This window comes from Lycorma delicatula, chromosome 4 (assembly GCF_047948215.1).
Source record: "Lycorma delicatula isolate Av1 chromosome 4, ASM4794821v1, whole genome shotgun sequence".
NCBI classification, from domain to species: domain Eukaryota; kingdom Metazoa; phylum Arthropoda; class Insecta; order Hemiptera; family Fulgoridae; genus Lycorma; species Lycorma delicatula.
Genome location: NC_134458.1, coordinates 90,706,438 through 90,728,596, shown reverse-complemented (window position 1 = coordinate 90,728,596; position 22,159 = coordinate 90,706,438). Strand labels below are relative to the sequence as shown.

The 22,159-nt window shown below is 29.1% G+C and overlaps 1 protein-coding gene across 50 annotated transcripts in view; it reads right to left on the bottom strand.

Annotated features, from left to right (window-relative positions):
* The window catches only part of bt (projectin protein bent), a 432,362-nt gene that overhangs the window by 345,143 nt on the left and 65,060 nt on the right, over window positions 1-22,159 (bottom strand). For all 50 annotated transcript variants that reach the window (XM_075363582.1, XM_075363597.1, XM_075363590.1 and 47 more), the window contains exons 4-5: window positions 8,624-8,786; window positions 6,615-6,756 (exon numbers count right to left, since the gene is read on the bottom strand). In XM_075363582.1, the coding sequence (XP_075219697.1) occupies window positions 6,615-6,756; window positions 8,624-8,786 (305 nt within the window). The remainder of the gene's footprint in view (window positions 1-6,614; window positions 6,757-8,623; window positions 8,787-22,159) is intronic.

Sequence of the window (22,159 nt, the reverse complement as noted above, 5' to 3'; positions counted from 1 at the left end):
GGATACTTTAATAAACCATTTCACTAATTAATAACCTTAAGATATAATTGGCAAAATTTCCAATGGTGTCTCTCAGAATACACTGTTATAATGTAATTTATACATTACGCGTACTCTTCTCAGTTAATAATATGGAGAAATTACAGCATTACAGAAATTTATTTCCATATAAAGTCATTTAACATTAACAACCATCTCCTACAGAAGACTGAAATTTTGTTTAAGTGCATGGGTGATTAATTATCACAGCAGAAATTCTTCAGAGGAGGCATCAAAGACTACTCCTAATCAATAATGTGTGTAAAGGCAATACAAGATTGACAGAATATACAGTAAATGATCAGAATTTAGAGATCAACCTTTATTGTCATAAAACTGAACTGAATAATTCAAGAGTGAGAAGCCAATTTAAGGGAAGTTATAAGACAAAAATAATGGTAACATGGCCAATTTTTCAGCAAGGAAAACGATTTCAATATGCAATATTGAAATAAGAACCTGATGGCTTATCTTTTAGTTAGAGTCAGTGGTACAATTAAATAGGTGGTTGATTTTCATACACTGCTTTACAGAAATTTTCATACGTTTTTCCCTAATCGACTCTAAAACATTAGTTTAGAATTTACAGATAATATCACACAGAAAACAACAATTATATGTAATTATCTAATGCGATGATGATGGAGAACTTTTCAGTTACCATAAAAAATTAACACTTGCTTATAAATATTCATTACATGACCATTTATTTACAAGAAATCTCATTCACACAAATTTGTGAAGTTAATAATAATGCTAATCCAACAATAGAAGTTAACAAAAGACTGCAAAAGACAATTATATGGTGATAGGGGCAGATCGAACAAACTTTTTTAAAAATCATTATATAAAAAAATGTCATGAGCAGTAAACAAATTTTTTTGAGAGAGGAAACCAGTCAGAAAATTTTGTGTATTGAGAAAAATGTTATAAAAATAACATAAAAACAAACAAAAGAGAAAAAAGCCAAACAATAGTCTAAAAAAAAAAAAAACAACATATTCTGTACATGTTACAGGAAATCTGTAAATAACAAGGAAGGAAAATCCATAACTAATATCAAAACTTCTCTTAGATTAGAATACTACAATTAGATCTACTTGATCATATTTGATATTTTCAAATTAACTGACAAGTTAGCCTTAAAAAAATACTCAAAACATATTTGTTTATTCAAACTATTAAGACCTATACTAGAATTTGATAATAAAAAAACAAAAAACAGATTATTATTACATCAAATTATGAGAATATATAAAAGGTACAATACATCACTTCTAAAAAAAAAATTATCTACATTTATCAAAATTTAAAACAGAATTTTTATGATAAACCTATCAATAATTAACAATTATAGCACAGTCATTAAGAAGAATAAAATCTTACTTAAAAGTAGAGAGAATTAAGAATATCGGACACTTAACTTTTCACAATAGACAAACTAAAATCAAACACCCTCCGAAAAATTTCTTTACAACATATATACAAATGCACAAAAATATACACACATAGAAACAATCACTCAAGCAAATTTACACAAATAAATTTTTAACAAACAAAACAACATTCATCCATAAAAATTGAAATGATTTTCCTCATACAATACAAAAAAGCACAATAAAACAGTAATAATATCTGCTGAAATTATAATTCAAATTCATCGGAAAATTTCCTGTTAACAACTAAACACTCCATAAATTAAAGTAAAACATTAAACAAAATCAAATAATATAATAAAATATGTATCAATGTAATAATAGTGTATATATTAAAATATAATCAATAACTGCTTATAAAATAATAGCAAATGCCTCTTGAAAACATAGAATCGATTATATTTACTTTTTATTATTTCTTAAAAGGAAAAAATTAACTAATTACTGACACACAACAAATCTGAAAAAGAAACATAACAATCATAAACTAACTAGAATAATAAAAGTACATTTCAATTTCATTTTTATAGCTCACATTTTATAGTTATATAATAAAAAATAAAAGATAATAATTTTTTAGAAAAAAAAACTACAAAATAAACTCGTGCACAATTTAAAGTTAGTTGGAGAGGATAAATTATAATATTTAATGAATTTTCACTTTTAAAAATATTCCTACTTGCTGATCAATGAGAAATTTTTAATAGAAGAAGGTGTTTATGCAAGTTTTTAAAAACTCCATAAGTGGTGTTTGGGGCTGTCTAAAAACTGTCATGCATTAGGAGGAAGGGAGTTTTAATGATTGGCGGGGGGGGGGGGGGGGTTCCCTCCTATAAGAAATAGGAGGAAAATGTACAGTGAAAGTAATCCTTATAAAACCAGTTAATTTTTACATAATTTTCAAAGAAATACATATAAATTATAATTTTAACACTTTACACCAACGGCTTCTTTGCTCATCATACAAGTTGCATTCTTGATATGTGTCTTAGTATAACCAAAATGAAGCAACTGCTTGCTTACAAATTTATAGCGTAAAGGGGAAACAGTTGTGTACAGGAAAATCCCTTTTGTCCGACCAGCCATACACAAATGATAAAATACATAAACAAGACTATTCCAGTTTCTTGTATATATTTAACTTTATTATATGGTTCCTCCATAGTACTTATACTTATACCTTTACATTAGTAAAGGTTATCTTTAAGTGTTAATTATAACACTTAAAGATAACATACAAATCTAAACTAATCGCTACTCTAAAATGAATAGACACATTTTCTGTTTAAACTATAGTGATAAATCTTTAATTTTTCTATGATTAATTCATTGCATAAGCTCAAAGTTATTGCAATGAAGTACAAATATAGTGTGAAAATGTTTTAGCATATGAAAATACCAAAACTGATAGGATTCTAACCTGGACCTTCCAGGTGAAAGCTGAAATATTATCATTCCACTATGAAGGTCAGTTAAGAGGTAAATATAATTTGTAGATTAACAAAAATTTTTGAAAAATAGCATGACAACATATTATTAGCCCCTTATCCATGGATATATTCTACCATTTTATTATTAAAAAAAAAAGAAGATTCATACATAAAACTGGATAAAATTTGTTTATAGTAGAAGTAAGAGAATATAAAATTATTCTTAACTGTAATAAAATACCACCATTAATTTGAACAAACTTATGTGATATTTTTACATAACTATACAATCAACAACCCACATCGGATTCAATGAAATTTAAATCACAATATTATAATTAAGAATAATTAATATAAGCGGTCAAAATCTGTGACAAATTTATTTAGAACTGGTAATATAATATTCCAAAATATAATTAAAAATCTGATTCATATTATTATAATTTTTTATGTAGTGAATAAAGAAAATTATATCATAATTCACATATCTGTATTATTTTCACAGATGCAAAAATAAATTATTTAGTATAAAATTTTATACAGTATGTTATCTGCATTAACATAATATAGTCATCTAAAAGCACTGATTATGATATTTGCATTTTATACTTTTTTCTCAAGGTATTTCAGCTTAAGCAAGAGGGATTTCACTAATTTTACCCGACTGGATACTCTCCCAGATGATAACCTATATGATTATGCCAGTGGTGCATAAATTTAAAGAGATCACCTATTCATTTACTCATAATTCTCAATATTTCTTAACTTGAGAGTTTTATTAAGCCAATTTTTAATTAGTTTGTTCATTTTTTTTCTATAGTTAGGCTTCTGACCTTTGATTACATTGTAATACATCAATATAATAGCAGATCACTAATAAAAGAACGAGAAGAGATTATCCCATGAATTAAATACAGGAAGAAAATATAAGTGCGCATAGATTTGATGGGGTAAAAATAATAACAAAAACAAAGAAGGAACAGGAAAAGTAAAGTTACTCTGAAAATATTTATATTACAATAAAGAAGAATATTGAAATTATTCATGCAACGGGCATAAGTATTGCGGAAGAGAATAAATGAATTTTATCATTGGGAGCAAAATAAAAGACTACAGTTGAAAAATACATAATGAGCAGTATAGTTATAAAGTGAAAAAAGCAAAGATTTTTTTTTATATTGGTTCAGAAAGTTATTTTAGATATACATTTTTTGAAAATTATTTTTTCTTATCAAAAGATTATCTTTCATTCCCTCTCCAGTGACCGCTCAAAATGTATGTCCAGCATTTCAATGCTGTCACACATATTTATATTGAATAATTGATACAGTTATAATTTTTAAAGTAATTTTGTAGAACTGTTTTGAAATTTTCTGTAGTTTTTTAACATTAAACCAATCCAAAAATATTAAATTTAAAATAATAGTTAATCAGAATAGATTGTAGTCTGTGTTTGATGTTTTCAATAAACAAAAAACAATAATTCTGGTAATTTTAAAAAATATTTCATTTTTTGTGACTAAACTTTTTAACTTTAATTTAAAAATTTAAATACATTTTGTAATTTATAAGAAAAAAATATTTTTATATTTAATTCGATATAATGCATTGTTTTACAACATAGAGGAGTAAGTTAATTTACCATTCTGTACTATATGTCCCAGTTTTCTTACAGCTGTGACACACATAAAATGCCTTAGAAACAAGAGGTAACAGTCAAAAGTTACGCTGTCTGAGAATAATATTATTCATTAACTAGTTCCAGTAGTAAACAGAATGAAAACATCACTTGTAGGGCTGACTATTGCCCATGTATTTTTGGGTTTGGCATGATGTACATTCAATCAAGAGAAGAAGGCAACATAAAACACTTCACTTATCAGTTTTTAAACAAGCTTGACATGGGATGTCATTTATTCATGAGAACAGATATGCTGTTAAACATGTCACATTGCCTACAACCATTAGAGTTGCAGAATTTAATAAAATTAAGTGCTATCATTAAACAGATGATCTACTTTCATTATAAAATTAATTATTTATTTATAAAATGTAATTTTTAAATAAATTATTTTTCTTAGATGCACGTTATGTACCACAGTTTAATCAGGATAAAAAAACAAGTTATTATTCTGTTATTAAGCTTATACTTTTTCTGTTAAGTGTGAATAAATAATATACAAAATATAATCCATGCATGCATCCTAAACTAATTGCTAGTTTAGGTATTTTGTGTAGGAGAACAATGAAGCCTGCCTCAGGCACTTCCTGTGAACAAATTTTTTTATATCAGTGACCAACAGCTTAGTAGAAAAATAATAATTCTGTTAAGTGTAGGCTTAGTTTATATTACAATACTAATGCTTTGATAAAAAAATCCTATTTTGTAAAAAAAATTTTCTTGAACTGCAATTAAAACAACTTTTTAGAAGATAATTTTTAATTAATAATAATGACAATTCTCAATATAAAATATAATGGTAAAAAAATAAACAGTAGTAATAATTTGATAAATTTAGCTTATTAAAAAACAGTGTCAATAATTGTATTAATGAATTTTTTTTAAATGTATCATTACTTAATGTACTACTGATAAAATAATAATAAAATCTATTTACAAGTGACAAAAACCCAAAATACAAGTACTGTAAGTATATAAAATGAAAGAAAAAAGGCCAGGAAGGTGGATTCACAGTTATTGGATATTACTGAATGGGGGTTAGTATTCAAACCCATATTTAATATACTGCAATAAAGGTATTAATTAACAGTTCATTTGATTACTGATTAACCTTCTTTTAAATAGTCACACAGCTAAGTTGTTACTTTTTCAGACCATTTGAGCGACCATTTGAGTCAAGTTTTAGAATGTAAAATGTAATTATTTAATTTATTATAAGGTGTACCTTTTATACTACCAAAATGGAAATTTTAAGAAATCTACTTTATTTTACAGGAAATTACATAAATTTGATCATGTAGTAAAATTTGTAGTATTATAAAAAAATCTCTCATAATATGTTTATTATAACACAATTTAAGTACAGTACAGCAAAACGAAGAAATTAAAAAAGATAACTGACAGAAAAAATAATACATAAATAAAAACTGATATTATTTTATAATTATTAAAAAATTGTATTTTTAAAGAAAAAAAAAAACTTTTTCTGATGTTAGTAATTAATCTGCTTCTCATTAATCAGCTGTAGTAGGGTAAATATTTGTATTAAAGAAAGTGACAAATGATTTTATTAAAATGTTAAAGCAGTAATTCAGTTAATCGATGAAATTTACTAGCTAATTAGTAATAAAAAAGAAAAAGTAATGATCAATAATACTAAAATGATATAAATAATATGGCAGAGATAGTACCTTGAAGAATTTTAAAATGTGTGTAATTTTCAGTATAAATATTTCGTGCAATAATTTCTCAGCAATTTTTAGTTATATGTTATACCAGCTATTTAAAATATAAATAATGTATTATTATTAAAATTATTATACTGATATGTAATTTATAGCCCTGGCTATAAAATCAGAAATAAAATTAAAACAAAAAAAAATCCTGTTAATTTTGTTAAAAACAAAATCAAACTGTAAAATAAAATGAATAGAATAATTTTCATCAAAATTATTATTTTTGTTCTTTGTTTTTGTTATAAAAAGCATAATTAAGCTTATATAAATATCACTGTAGTACTTCACTTACTGTCAAAGTTTAAGCTAATTGTTGCATTGCTTTCACCAAGTTCATTTTTGGCAGTAACTTTATATTTTCCTGCATCCTCAACAGTTACATTTCGAATTTCCAAAGTAGCAAAATAAGAATGTCCGTCTTTGTCGACTGCCAACTGGAAATAAATAATTAAATCAGTTTAAAAAATTAATTTTACAATTTCAGGTAATGTGATAACAAATTATAGAACCAAATAATACCTTCATTTCTACTCCTAAATTCTGCATCAGATTACCTAAACCAGTTTTAACAAACTTAACTTTTTTTAAAAATAGCACCTTGTCCACAATAAAAATGTTTAAAATGTTAAAGTTAGAAAGACAATGACACCATTTATCTTTTTTATTAGATCTCACTACAAGCTGTAAACATATAGTGGGATATTACTCCTTCAGTAGTATATATCTGTCCTTCAATGACCTATCTGAATGAATTAATTATCTGTACCTCAAGGACCTAAATTTTTTCAATCAGCCAACTTCATCAATTTATCATAACTGCGCAATCACCATAATATCTTCACTGAGGGTACTGCCAAAACTATCTTTAGTTTGGCTAGTATACATTTCCAGGGATGGGCTAAGGTAGCTTAACCCTTCTTTTTTTTGAGACTATAAGCAAGTCAATACAAAATCACTGCTCAGTAAGTTTTGCTTATATTCTGTGTTATGTAATATCCTGATCTCCCAAGGGATTGTCTGCAGAAAAGATGTCTAATTAAGTTTTTCTCTGGATGAGGTCTTGTATTATACTATGATTTCTATGAGAGTAAATTGTTTATTCTCACCATCCATCCCTTTACCTTACACTTAATTCCTTTCTTCCCTAATTTCAGTTCTGTGAGTGTAAACGATGCCATGCTGACAAGCTATGTCCATGCTGACATCAACATCAATTGACTGGATAAAACTTAAGATGAAATATTTCATATTACATTACATCACCATTTACAAAATTTTTTTGTAACTGATTTGAGAATATATTTATAAAAATTAAGAAATAACAAATATCAAAGCTAAATTTTAAGTCAATTTTAGAAATAAATTTAGCAATGGACATGTTCAATGTATAAAAGTTGAAATAATTATTTAATCTGCAATATAGCACATCAGAAAAGTGATATAAAACTAGTAAAAATGAAATTACTACTTATAATGCAACATAAAGACGTACATTTATAAAAAATGAAAATAAAATAATGTGCATAGCCCACTATTATACAGGTAATAAAAAACAACCTAATCATTAATAAGTTGATCTGAATAAATAAACTATACAAATGTATCTGAAAATTTTGTTCTACACACAGAAAGGATGTTCCAATCATCAGAATATTTTACCATCTTACCCAGGACCCTAATTCATTTAATACAAATACATTTTCATTTAATGAAAAGTAAAAGATATTATTAAAGTAATAAAAATTATTATTACTTTGTTATATGTAATCTCAAATACTATTTTTCTTTTACGCTACCAGTTTCTGCCTTCATGAATCATTAATCACATTAAATATAAAAATCTTTAAATATTAAATCACAGATTAAATATATCAAATAAACTAATGTTAACACGCATGTCATTGTTAAATCTGTAATCAAGAAATGAAATAAACAAATTTTCAAAACTTTCAAAATAAAGTGTAATTAATTTAGCTAGCATGGTGAGTTCTCCAATGTTATACAGCAATGGTTCACCTAATTTCCTTATTTAATCCCAACAAACCTACACTGCCATCCCTTGTGATTGCAAGTTATTTTTTCAATTTTCAATAATTTATTATATTTAAAACAACTTTTTTCATTAAGGAATTAATGAAGATTTGTATCTGACTTAAAAAAAAAAATGTACAGTTTATAATGATTCATGCAATTATTGGACACTTCAGGATGGAGCAGATTTGCTGAAACCTGAAACCGGTAACAGAAGGGAAAAATTGAACTGCAGATTACAAATAAAATAAAGTGAAAACCATTACATACTTTGTGCCTACTGTCATCCTTAACAACTGTGCCACCATGAGACCATATCACTGACGGTTGTGGATCTGCTTGTATTCTACATTCAAATAAAAGTCGTTTTCCATCATCTTCTTGTCTGATTGCTGGTTTTTTCGAGAATGTCGGTGCAAGTCCATCGATTTGTCTGAAAAATAAGTAAAAAACAATTAGTTAAACAATTATCAAAATAGAAAAGATACTGAAACAATTTTTACTTTTGAAACATAGCAAAATTCATATCATCATCGTAAATTAATCCACAAATTTACTACTTGTGTAAAATGTATTTCAGGTACTGCTCTGTTATTTAAGCCGAAGTATAAAACTCAACAAAATTTGAATTAAATTTTGTGCATTATTACAGCATATGTTGAGAGAAGAAAGTTTTCATATGATATTTATTGTCAGACAATCAAAGACAAATATTTTTTAGGAAACATACTTACTAAATATTTAAAATGTCATCATGTAGTTACTAAAAATCTATGCTGATATTAACAATAATCCCCCATTATCACATTATTGAGTACTATTTCATTTGTTTTTGATATTTATAATATTATTTTCTATTTTCTTAAGAATTTTAACAATTATTTTCCAGCTGTTATTTTGTATTACTTGACTGCTTTTTGTTAGCTTATTATTTTGCTCATTGTTATAGGAAATGTTTGGTTGTATACTCCTCAAACAAATAGGACCTCTCATCTTTATCATTAATAAATCCTAAACTTTTCTAACTTTCATATCTATTCTCAAGAGAAAAATATTGTACCATGGAATGGTTTTTCTTCAGAGTATTACATAACAGTGTTTATCACTTAAAACTTATTAATTTCTTTCAAACATTCATATCACTGCTACAGCAAAAATCTGAAAAATTTTGTAATTTTAGATTAAATTCAAACATTTATTAAATTTTATTTTTTATGGCTACTATTTGTTGGGAAATTCAGTAGTTAGATTGTTTTTAAGATTTACACTTTAACTAAGCTTACCTAAATTGATATTTGTTACTTTTTTAGTCAACAGCTGTTTTTATTTTTATTCTAAAATAGTTAAAATAATTGTTTTGTATTGTTACATAAACATTTGTTTAATTGTTAATTAATTTTTTTTATTATAATTTTCACTCATTCTTTTTACATATAAATTACTCATATCTATCGATGATTGTTTAACAACCAAAATGGTCATACAGATTTAGATTTTAAATATTTTTTTTTTGAAAATACTGTTTTTAAATGCTTTCTTATTTTCAGTTTTAAAAGAAATTGAAGAAAATATATGTAATTAAAATAATTAGATAATAAAATACTTAAGTTTTTCTAACTTTTTTTTGCTTTAATTTAAATTGCATTACATATTGAAAAATCAACTTACAAAATAGTTAGTAAAATTATTAAAATTAGTAAATTTTAAACTTTATGAAAATGATAACTTTGAAATAAAAAATTCAACTTTATTTTTAAAAAAAGTCAAATATTATATATCTTTTAAATCAATGAAAATAATTTTTTCTCTCAAATTTACTCTATTTTGTTTGTATGATATTTTAAGCAAAATAATTAAAAATAAATTAAAAACAGTAAAGTAAGGGCTAAATAAATGCATGTATTGGTCTCGGTTTCACAGATATGAAATCTATTTTATTTCTTAAATCAAACAAATCACTAAAATTAATTTATTCATTTAAGTAAAATGTAATTATGATATTTATATTGAGATTTTTTCACTTTTTGACGAATGATTCAAATCTAAACAACACTACGAAGGTGGACTGCTGTTAACCCATTACAATAAATTTTAAGAATGAATGCATTACTTTCTCTGATTCTCCAAAATAATAAATTACCAGTCAAGATTTATTTATTTGAATTCTGTGAAAATTTAATTATTAATTTAACTTTATGGAAATTTTAGATGATTAATTCCCACTAAATCAACCGAATTAAATATAAATAACCACACGCTTACCAACGTTGATTGAGGTTAGTTGGTCTACACTAGCATGAAAAAAACTGTCTTATTTTTGAAAAACAATACAGTTATTGCTAATCACTTTATAAAAAATGATGGTATGTGAGTTTGTTTGACGTCTGTGCTCACATTTTTATTTTAGCTGCTAGTGGAGGGCAGACCAAATGGTGCGCCGGGCAGCTGGGCAACTGCGCGCAGCACACTAACGACTCATTGGTTCGAACGATCTATACTTCTCAAACGATTCATTTGTTTGAACGATTTATCTAAAATTATATTTATGTTTTTGTGGATAAAAAAGAAAAACACTGATATTAGAGCTGTGTTAAAAAATTCACAACTCATGAAACAGCTAAAAATGTTCCATATTTTGAAGCTTTCGTTGTTGTTAGTTCTAAATTCATGAACGTTATTCAGTTACAGTTATATAGTTACGTTTATCATGTGTAATGAAACATAAATCATGTAGCATTTTCGCGGCGCCTATACGGCCGCCTTTTTTCTAGTATTAATTAATTTAGCTAAGTTCAAAAAAATTTAAGAAATTATTAATAAATTTGATGGAAATTTCACTTCAGTGAGTATGGCAATTTTACTTGAGTTTAACCTACTGTTTTATATGGAGGTCGATTACTTTCATCAATTCATAAATCATTTTTTTTATTAATTTCATAATTCTACCTTGTGAAATACAGTTTTTTCAAGTTAAATATTCACAGATTTAATATATCCTCACACAATAAAAATTACTGAAAAATGATGTTTATTTATAATAAGGAGAAAAGTATAAGATAATCTAATAGCATTTTTTTATTAAAGACTGGCTGAGATCAAATCTTATATTTTCAAAAGATATTAAAAATAAATTGATAAAAAACTAGGATAACACCTTCTCCTAGACAGAGCAGCACAAATACACAAATCTGTCAATGAATGTTGGACAGTTGTTAGTTGCGAATAATTGAGATGATATAAAAAACACATGAAAAAACTTGTTAATATAACTTTCCTAGTGACTATATGGTTTATATATAATAAATGTGTAAAAAAAACATATTTAATAATAATTTAAAACAATTGTTTATTCTGTAACTGAGACATTCAAATAAAATATTGGCTCTGAAATAATTTTTATAATTAAAAAAGCTAATTCAGGAAGCATGTGATCAGTTCAAAATAAAACCTTACTGAATATTATTATTTAAAAAAATATTATTTACGAATATTTTTAAATAACTGCATGCAGTATAATTTATAGTTGTGATTTTTACTGTTAAATATGTTATATTTGTAGCAAAAATTAAAATTAAAAGAATAACTTCTATTCAAATAAAGAAATATGTTTCCAGAAATTATTTTTTGGACTATTTTTCATTTTCTTTAATAAGCACTGTAGATGTTGATGGAGTTACTACATAATCACTGATCAAGGAACTAAAAAATAAACCTGAAAAGGTCTTATGGAAGCATATTTCTGTGCATTTATAAAGCAAGCCATGTAATAAATTTGTTTTATGAAAGTTTAAATTACATTTAATCATACTGTTTTTTTTTTTTTTTTTTTTGTTTTTTTTTAGTTTTTAGGGGCATTGACTAGTTTGGTCATTAGCCCCTTTCTACTTCAAAAAAAAAGAAGAAAATAAGACTTAATTTATGTTCCACTTCCAATGAAATTGAAGACTGTTAATTCAATCTTGATTAAAAACTCAAACAAATGCTAAAATACAATCCATAATAATCTTGATTCTTAAACATATCACAGTTGTTTACCTTTTAGGCTTTCCTTTCAGCCATCCTTTCTTACATCTTTTTTCCATCCTTACGGTTTCTACTTCTGATGACAATGTGTCTGAAGCCTTATACATGACATCTTCCTCCGTTTCAGATACCAGTGATGTTCTGCAACTGACATCAGGTGATGATAAATTAGATGAAGCGGTCAGCATGGCTGTTACTGAATCCAAACTTGATTCAATCTCCAAAGGTGTATTTGGGGCGGTTGAAATACTCGCTCTCTTCTTAGATATCCTTTGGGCTTTTGGAGGTTCCATAGTGCTGGTAATAAAGCATTTATATTCGGTGCTTTCTCTATTGTTACTTGCACCTCCATCGTACTAACTTCAGACTATTTCTGCACCTTTTTCACACCCTCCTTCGCCTTATGACTGGTTGAAGGAGAGATGTTTTTGGCTTTTTCAGATGTTTCCTTATCGTTACGCACAACATCGATTGGTGGGGTCATCATTGTGGGTTTTGCTTCATCTTTTTGTTGAGAAGATTCGATCCTAGTGTCAATGATGTCTATCTATGAATGAGTCTTCACGGGTTTAATTGTTTCTTTTCGCTGACTAGATTCAATCTTAGTGTCAATGATTTTTTCTATCATAGTAGCAAGACTTGGTGCAAGCGTAGAAAGCAACTGCTCCACATTAACTTTGGATGACAAAGTAGCTACTTCTACAAAGTTGTTGTTGGTCAAGTCCTAGTAAAGGCAGTTACTTTTATACTGATTTGAATAATAGATCGTGGATACCGGCATTCTTTGGTGGTTGGATTTCAATTAACCACACATCTCAGGAATGGTTGAACTGAGACTGTACAAGACTATATTTCATTTACACTCATAGATATCATCCTCATTCTTCCTCTGAAGTAATACCTGAACGGTAATTACCAGAGGCTAAACAGGAAAAAGAAAAAAAAAGTCGTTGTTGGTCGAGATGTTCTACTGCTAACAATTTTCCTCGCTTCAGAGTAACTCATCTTTTGCAGCGTTTTAACTTCCTGAACGGCTATTTCCAATTTGTACACCGGACAGTTTGTTGAATGGCAGTTGTGGTGTCCTTTGCAGTTAATGCAAACTGGAGGATCTTTACAAGGATGGCCTTCATGAGTCTCCACTCTGCACACACATATTTCTTGCCTTACACATCTGACCGCAATGTGTCCAAAACGTTGGAACTTAAAAGATCGCATAGGCTGCGGGATGAATGCGCGTACATCTAGAAAATATATGTCAGGCAATCATAGGTGTAGGCAGATTAGGTCTGTTGAAGGTCAACACATGCGATGCTGAAGGAAGAATCTCATTTTTTGTCTTCATGGTTAACCTGCGGCATTGAATCACTCCTTGACTCGACATTTCCTCCACTATTTCTTCTTCGGTGCAATAAAGAAGATCACGGCAAACAACGACTTCTTTTGATGAGTTAAGCGTACTATGAGGTTGTATAGACACCGGGAACTCACCGATCTTCTTCAAATATTGAACTTTTTGGCTTTGACGATCGCTTACAGTTTTGATGTACAAACCATTAAAAGTCTTGCAAATCTCCTTGACAGGACCACTAGCACAATTTGTAATTTCTGGAGCGATTTAAAATGGACTGACTTTCTGGAAGTTTCCATTCTCTCTCGTAATCACTAGATGTCTTGGTCTGGGCGCATTGTTGCTAAACAAAGGTTTCCACAAATCTTTTCTAATTCTGTCAGACTCTTTACTGCATTTACGCTTTGCTTTTGTCGAATCGGCTGTTTCTAAATGAGGGTGTTTACGTGCACCCTCTGCAAGGTTGAGTTATTCAAGGTTCTGTATTATATATGATCCCATCTGTAGCAAGGCTAGTCGCCGGGGTACACCCCTACTCCAGGGCTACTAATCTTGGAGGTCCGATCCGATACTTCGGTGGATTCGGCATATTTCCTGGCAGAAAGTGGTTGCATAATCTCTGCACCAACTCCAGGCACATACTCACCGAAGCTTTCAGGGCTCCCATGCACCGACATACATGGGTACCTTCGCTACATGCTTGCCATCGCAGGGGAGATGTGGACAACGGAAGAGTCTCGGTTACACCTGCAATAACATCGACCCTGGCCGCCAAATCGCCCGCTCTAAATGTGGTATAAGTCCATTTCCCAATCATTTTCAATGTACATGATCTGCAGGTGGCCGAGAAAATCCAATCCAACATAGTGACTTGAAAGTGGAAGACAAGTCAAAAAAAGATCTCATTCCCGAGGAAAAAACTCGGAGCCCCGTTAATCAGCTATATGTGTTGTACGTATGTACAGCTGTTGCCGCCCTGGACGTGGAACGTAAGTGGTGTGTTCCGGACGTGGAGGTTATCTTCGTGTTCTTGGATATCCGGAACGCGTTTGGTTCCGTGCCTTGAGACGTTTTAATGTCTGAACTGGCAAATAAGGGTATTAGTAATTACCTAATTAAGCAAGTCGGCGATTATTTAAATGAGAGATGGATCAAGACGGAGACTTTGGAAGGGTGCTTCAGTTTCCAGATGTTTGGGGGAGTCCCACAGAGTTCAGTGTTGGGCCCCTCCTTTGGGACATTGTTTTTGACGACATATCTGGTGTTCGGTTGGCGCAGCAGATGCAGTCAATTGCTTATGCGGATGATTTAGTCCTTATGATTAGTGGCAGAACGAGCAGGAAATCCTGTAGAGGGGGAATGCTGCGCTTGATTTGATTCACGTGTGGTTGAGAGACTACGGTCTGGAACTTGCTCTTGATAAGTTTCGGTATGTTTTCTTAACAGGGAAACGTAGAGTTGACCCCATCAGGTTGGTGGTTGGGAATCACCGCATACAACAAAGCCTTAAGGTGAAGTACCTTGGTGTGACAATCGACAAGTCACTACCGTTCAGCGAACACGTTTTGGAGTGCTGTGAAAGGGTTGAAAGGACTCTTACGTCATTAAGTCGTCTGATGACTTCACAGGTTGCACCACGGGCATCTAAACGTCGAGTCATTATGTCGGTAAAATTTCTTCCATTATGTTATATGCCGCGCCTGTTTGGAAGGATGCAGTTGGTATACAGAGGAACCGAGTCAGAGTAGAGAGAATTCATCGACGATCCTTGTTAGGTGTGGTGGCAGCATATCGGACGGCTTCTTATGACGCGGCATATGTACGGCCGGGTCTCCCCGCATAGAACTTTTCGTTCTTGAGCGTGCCCATAAGTATGAAGGCGGTGACAGTGCTAAAGTTAGAAATGAAACACTAAGAGTATGGCAAGACAGACGGAACTTGGGTGTCAAGGCTGGATGGACGGGGAGATTAATTCCCGATTTAAAAGTATGGTATAATAGAAGGTTTGGTGAGCTGACGCAAATGTTATCTGGTCACGGTAATTTTGAAGTGTATTTGTATGGAATTGGGATGAGGGAGTCGCCTGACTATATGTATTGTAGTGAACGGGACTAGGTTGAACACACCCTCTTAAAGTATGAGGAATGGATAGAACAACGTAGTCGGGCTGGTATTGCAAATCTGGAGCCGGAGGACATAGCCCCGTATATGTGACACATACAGACATAGTTCGTATATGTCACAGAGTAACTGGAGGAAAGTGGAGGAATGCTCGAGGGAGGTGCTTCGATACAAAGATACAGAAGGTAGAAGAAGAGGGTTTTAGTGTAGGGTTGGGTGAACAGCCTCAATCGGGAGAGCTGGTATGCCGAGATGTGCCGGTTCCGATGATCGAATGAGGACTCTAAGGGAGACTTGGTTAGGGGGATACAAACGAAAAGACCCGATACTGGTGGGGGGAATCCAGTAATGGAGTACCCCCATTAGAGTGGGAAATAAAGAATGAAAAGATCCAACCGGCGGGCTGACCTGCCATGCTGGACTTACTGCTGGTAGGGGGGGAGGCCCCTTAGAGTCAAAGGACACTCCCCTGGGCTGAGTTTTACTTAACTGTATGTCCGGCCCAGGGGAGTAAGGGAAAAAGGGAATACTGTTATATTAAAAAGTTATTGATGTACGTATATAAAATGGATATATATTAAAAAGGTTATTACACAACCACGATTGGTTAACCTGATTATAATGAATTAAAAATCAAAATTATATTAATTTTAGCCCATTGGTATTGATAAATAATGTAACTTGAATTTAAAAAAATTTAAAAACAAAAATTATAAATATAACAACTGATGGTTAAAAGGTAAAATAATGTCAACGTTATCCTTCATGTCAGTAGAGATAATAATTGATTTGATTTGGCAATTATATAACAATTGAGACCTTCATACTGACATGACGGATAACGTTGACATTATTTTACCTTTTGACAATCAATTGCTATATTTGTAATTTTTGTTTTTAAATTCAAGTTAGTATAATTAATGATATGTGGAGTAAATTATTATAATTATAACACACCAATGTTCCTGACAATGGATTAATAATCCGAAAGCATACGAACATGCTATTAGAGATTGTTGATAAGGGAAACTATTATATAAACAAAAAATTATATTGTGTATAATTTTATAAAACATGGAAAACTGTTGGTATTTAATACCAATTAAAATTACTTAAAAAATTATAATTTTTTAACAGCTTTCTAAATTAGAAATCACGTAAATCATCCAGAAACGATTTCTAAAAAAAATGATTTAAAACATAAAATGTTAAAACTATTTAGATTGTTAAACAAAGATTATCAGTGGATACTGAGGAAATAGTATGCAAAAGAATAAATGAAAATGAAGTAGTATTAAACACTCATTTGACAAATAAGCAATACTTATAAAAGAAATTGGATTTACAAAAAACAATATTAGTTACTTTTCTGGGAAAAATTTATTTTTATTTTTACTTCTAATGGTATTTAGTAAGTATTTTTTTATCGGTCTAAGTTATATTTATTGTTACTATATCTTTGATATAACTTTAAAAACAATTATTTAACTCCACCAGATAAAGTTCAAATAAAAGGTAAGAACACTCGCCAATCTGTTGCACTTTTTGCAGGGTTTTTTCTCAATCATCACTAGACCAATTTTTATAAATTACATATAATTATAAATTAAAATATGTAGTTAAAATCTTTTTATAACTTAAGTATGTATGTATGTATTATTGTTGTAGTAGCTCCCCGTCGCAGCTTCGCCCACGCTATATGGTTACTTGCGTTTCCGGTAACGGTCAATCGTTGATCTTATGTTTGTTAATCAAGTAACTGGAGGCAGGTGCAGCCACTTACACGTACAGTAATGGTAGCAGTGGCTGTGGTGGTTGGCAACAGCGTCGTATACCTTCGCACCCCCTTTCAAAAAATCGGAATTAAAAACCCGAAAATAGTTTTTGAAAATTTATCTGAAGAGTATTTGCAAGCCCAAATCTACTGAATATATCGTTTACTACAGTCGGGATTGGGAAAATTTACAAAATTGTTCAACAATTTTTTACCTTTCTTCATCCCTTCTCAAGGTCGAATTTCAAAAATCTAGGAATTAGTTTATTGACATGAAGATGACAGAATCAGAGAAGACACTCACCCAAAATCAGGTTAATTTCTTCATTATCCTGAACAAGCAAAAACCCTCTTCCTCTTTATATAATAGTACATATAGATATAGATTACTTTATTTAATGTAAATTCTGTTCTATTATTATGTATTCATTTGATTGTTTTGAATCATTCAGTTCAAACCCTGTTCACTGTTCATTAATTCAATTCACTAAAGTTTATCCTTCAACTAGTAAACCTCCACTACTACAAATATATATATAATTTTTTTTTAGATGAAATATATACAAAAACCTTCTCAGTTACGCCAAGAAATATGGGTAAAAATTTAGTAGCGATAGATTGGGTAGTTTTTTGTTTATCCTGAACAAAACAAACCCTCTTCTTCTTTATATAATAGTATAGATTTAAAACTTCTTATACATTGTAAGGTAATGATAGATTCATTATCTTAAAATAAAAAAATCTATACTCAATAGAGAATACCCCAAAAAACACTGAATCTTTTCTATTCTGGAGTCTCTTGTATGCTCTCTGAGCACAGCATGTCACTTAAGAGACTAATCACATTTCCAAAAACTACCAATGTAATCTAAAATAAAAGTATGAATCAGTAAGGTCTTTCTATAAAAGATCTACAGAACTAGGTTAAAGATTCGGTTTTGTTTTTTTCAGAGACCCATTATTTGGCTGCAGTCTCCCCCAGTGTCATTAATGAGGCTGGTTTGTGACCAAAACATGGTACTTAACACTGTAAACCAAACCTGTCATTATAGACCATTTCTGCCTATTCATGAGTCCATTGCAATTTTGCATCATTAACCCTCTGGGACCTTAGTCTGATTAGTTGATACTGAATCAATGGAAGTTTAGAGAAACTTATTTTATCCTTGCATTATTTAGTAAATACGTGTACTTCTTTTATCAAATCTTAAAACTAAAAAAAAAACCACTGTTAACATTATTGCGTCAGATCATATTTTGTTTTACAATCTGTATTATTTTTAAAAGTTTGGTAGCATTTGAATCAAGATTAGTTGGTTTACATTTTTTTTTACATAACATTAAGTTTTTATAAGAAAAAAAACAATTTTAGTGAATTTTAAATTCATTAGGGCTTTAATCCGTTACTGGTAATATATTCACCCATGTATTATTGGTGTTGTTGAAAAACCATATGCTGATGTATTGTTGACAGTTTTTATAATTAAAATGTCTAAATGTAAGTTGTTTTCAGTTGAAAATGATTTTGCTAAACTATTTCTAGCTTTCGGTCAAAAACGTGAAAATGAAATGAAGCTGTAAACTACCACATAAATCATATTAATTTTTTATTTTGACAGTAGTTGTGTTCTGAAAAATATGAAACTAATAAAAATTCTTTTTATAATTAAACAATAAAAACTTTACGAATTTATTCAAAACTTTGCTCTTTTTATTATCATCTAACTATAACTTTTTAAAAATATTTTTCCTTTTATTTTCTTATACAACAAAAATTGAGGGAATGAAGAATTATACGAAAAGACATGTCTATCTAAAAGAATATGATTCATTATTATCCCACCAGAATCTTCCTTTACACTCATTTCTTGGATTACAAAGAACAGTTATTGCTTACTTTACATAAAAACAACACTAATTAATTAATTAATCAATTAAATAACAATCAGAAATCATTATTATATCAATAATAGATAAACAAATTTTAAAATAATAAATTTCATCCATTTTAGGCAATTAATGTGAACTGTTCATTTTCATAATCTTACACTAATGTTTAAAATATTTTTTTTTTTTTGCGCTTTTTGTCCTTTATGTTTTGCTGATTTAAAAAAAAAATTGTTTTCAAAGTTGCTACAGTGTTTATTTTATTATTTAAGTGTTCTTTAATAGTATCATAAATTACTTTATTTAATATAAATTACTCTTTATCAGCTGGTTAATTCATTTCTATTAATGTTTTAAAGTTTGTATTTTTAGTTAATCTTTTCAGCATTAGTTCAATATTATGGCAGTTCAGAGTATATTCAAGCAAAAAAATTATAATTTAATTTAAGATATGTTATGAATTCATATTAAATTTTTTCTTTTTTTCTACTTTTAAATGGCATCGACTAGTGTGGTCATTATCTACCAAAAAATGTTAACAGCATATGATGAAACTGCACCTAATATTTTCTAACCTTGTTGATGGGAATCTTTTATTAATACTGGGTTTGCCTATTTGCATTTTATTCTTACTTCATACTCTTCGACTTCATGGATGCTATTTGCTGAGATATTACAAATGTTCCAGAACTGTCAAGTTGAAAGGAATATAATTTATTATCTACTAATTCTTAAATTTTTTGTTACAACCAAAATATAATTAATACATTAAATCATTTCTGTAACTCACTGTGGTTTTAATCAAACAATCAAGATTTTTAGCTTAAATATAGATCAATGTAAAACTGCAACATATTACAACACCCTACATTACAACATAGCATAGTGCCCTATGTTGTGTGAGATAACATAAAGTGTAGGATATAGGGACATACGGCATTTGGCTCATTGCCCTATTACTTCAGTATTTCTATTTAATAAAACTCAGAAAAACATTTAATATGATTTTCAAAAGCATGATATTTTTATACTTTTATAAGTTATACTAAACAAAAAAATAAAAGAACGATAAATAAAATGATGATACGGTTTTTAAATTATGGTAGCACACAACTTCTATTTGTGGAGATATGTGAATTTTAAGAAAAACTAATTTATATACAAATTCATAACCTCAAATAAGAAACTATCTCTGTCTATCAGAAGATTTTGATCAGTATTTGGTTAAGGGTGCAAATTTTACTTCATGCAGTTAATGAAAATATGATAAAAGGACACTGACTGCAAAGAAATGAGAAAGAAAAATAAAGAACTAAACAGTTCCCATTATTCTAATAGTAAGGTCCTGAGACAGGGTCTTGGATTTAAAAAAAATATTACATATGTTACATATACACTACATTTATTAAAGAATAATTTATAGTTGCATTCTAAGGAATTTAACATTTTTATAAATATAAATTAGATAATATTAGTCCACAGTCTGATAAAAAGAATTTCTTTCTTCTGCAGTCCAAAATCATACTAAAAGAAATATATAAATAATTATTGAGTCTATAAATTATTCAATGATTATTACAAAAACTAATCATAGTACGCTACCACAAATTAAACATGACTTGGTACAAATTCATTCAATGTTAATTTCAATCAATAGCAAGGAAATAAGTATTGTATTGAATAAAAAACAGTTTTTGATTAAACAATACAGAAAAAAACAAATCAGAAAAAACAATCACATTTAATATCTTTAATACATCTTTTCATCGACTAAAATGATCTATCTTTATTTTAACTTGATATGAAGAATCATATACAAATAAGATTAGTCTAGCAGCTTATTCTCACTGAAGAAAAATAAAAAAAACATAATTATTATCCAAGTGCACATGGCCCCCATTGGTTTTACAAATAATGTTTTTATTATAGATACCCATCTAGAAAGCAGCTAGAAAATCCATTTAGTAAGTGATCAAATACTACATTCGATCTATGTCGTGACTGTTTATTACATTGTTTTTGTTGTGTTGTTTTTTATAATACTTTTATGGGTTGTTTTGAATACATACATGCACCGATATGCAGAAGAACCCATAACTGCACAAATTAGACAGCAGTGACTGCAATAAATAATTGAGCAATCACTCACAAATACAAAGAACAAATAATTACTACACACAACTCATAAAAATTGAATTCTGCAATTCATCTCACAGAAACTGAACACACATACAAAGACACAAAACATAATGTACAGATCTTATTTACAGCTCATACAAGTCATAAACTTTTATAACACATTCAGACAATATGAAATTTATAAACATAGTAAATTTGACGAAAACAACGTAATACGAAGTCATATATCTTTAGTTTTTTATAAATAACCAACAATTATTTTATAGAAATTATGGAGAAAAAACTGCTGTGTCATAAATAATTCAGCACAAATAAAAATAATAAAAAGAAGATGGATGCATGATATCAGCAGAGCAGAAAACCTGATAGAATTTATGCTATCAGTGCACAATGCATTTATATCTCAAGCTAGGTAGATTTGATTATGATGAAATAAAATCCAAAATAATGTTTGATCTAGTTTTACAAAACGTCAAAAACTGTTGGTATGTATCGATTAAAAATAATGAAA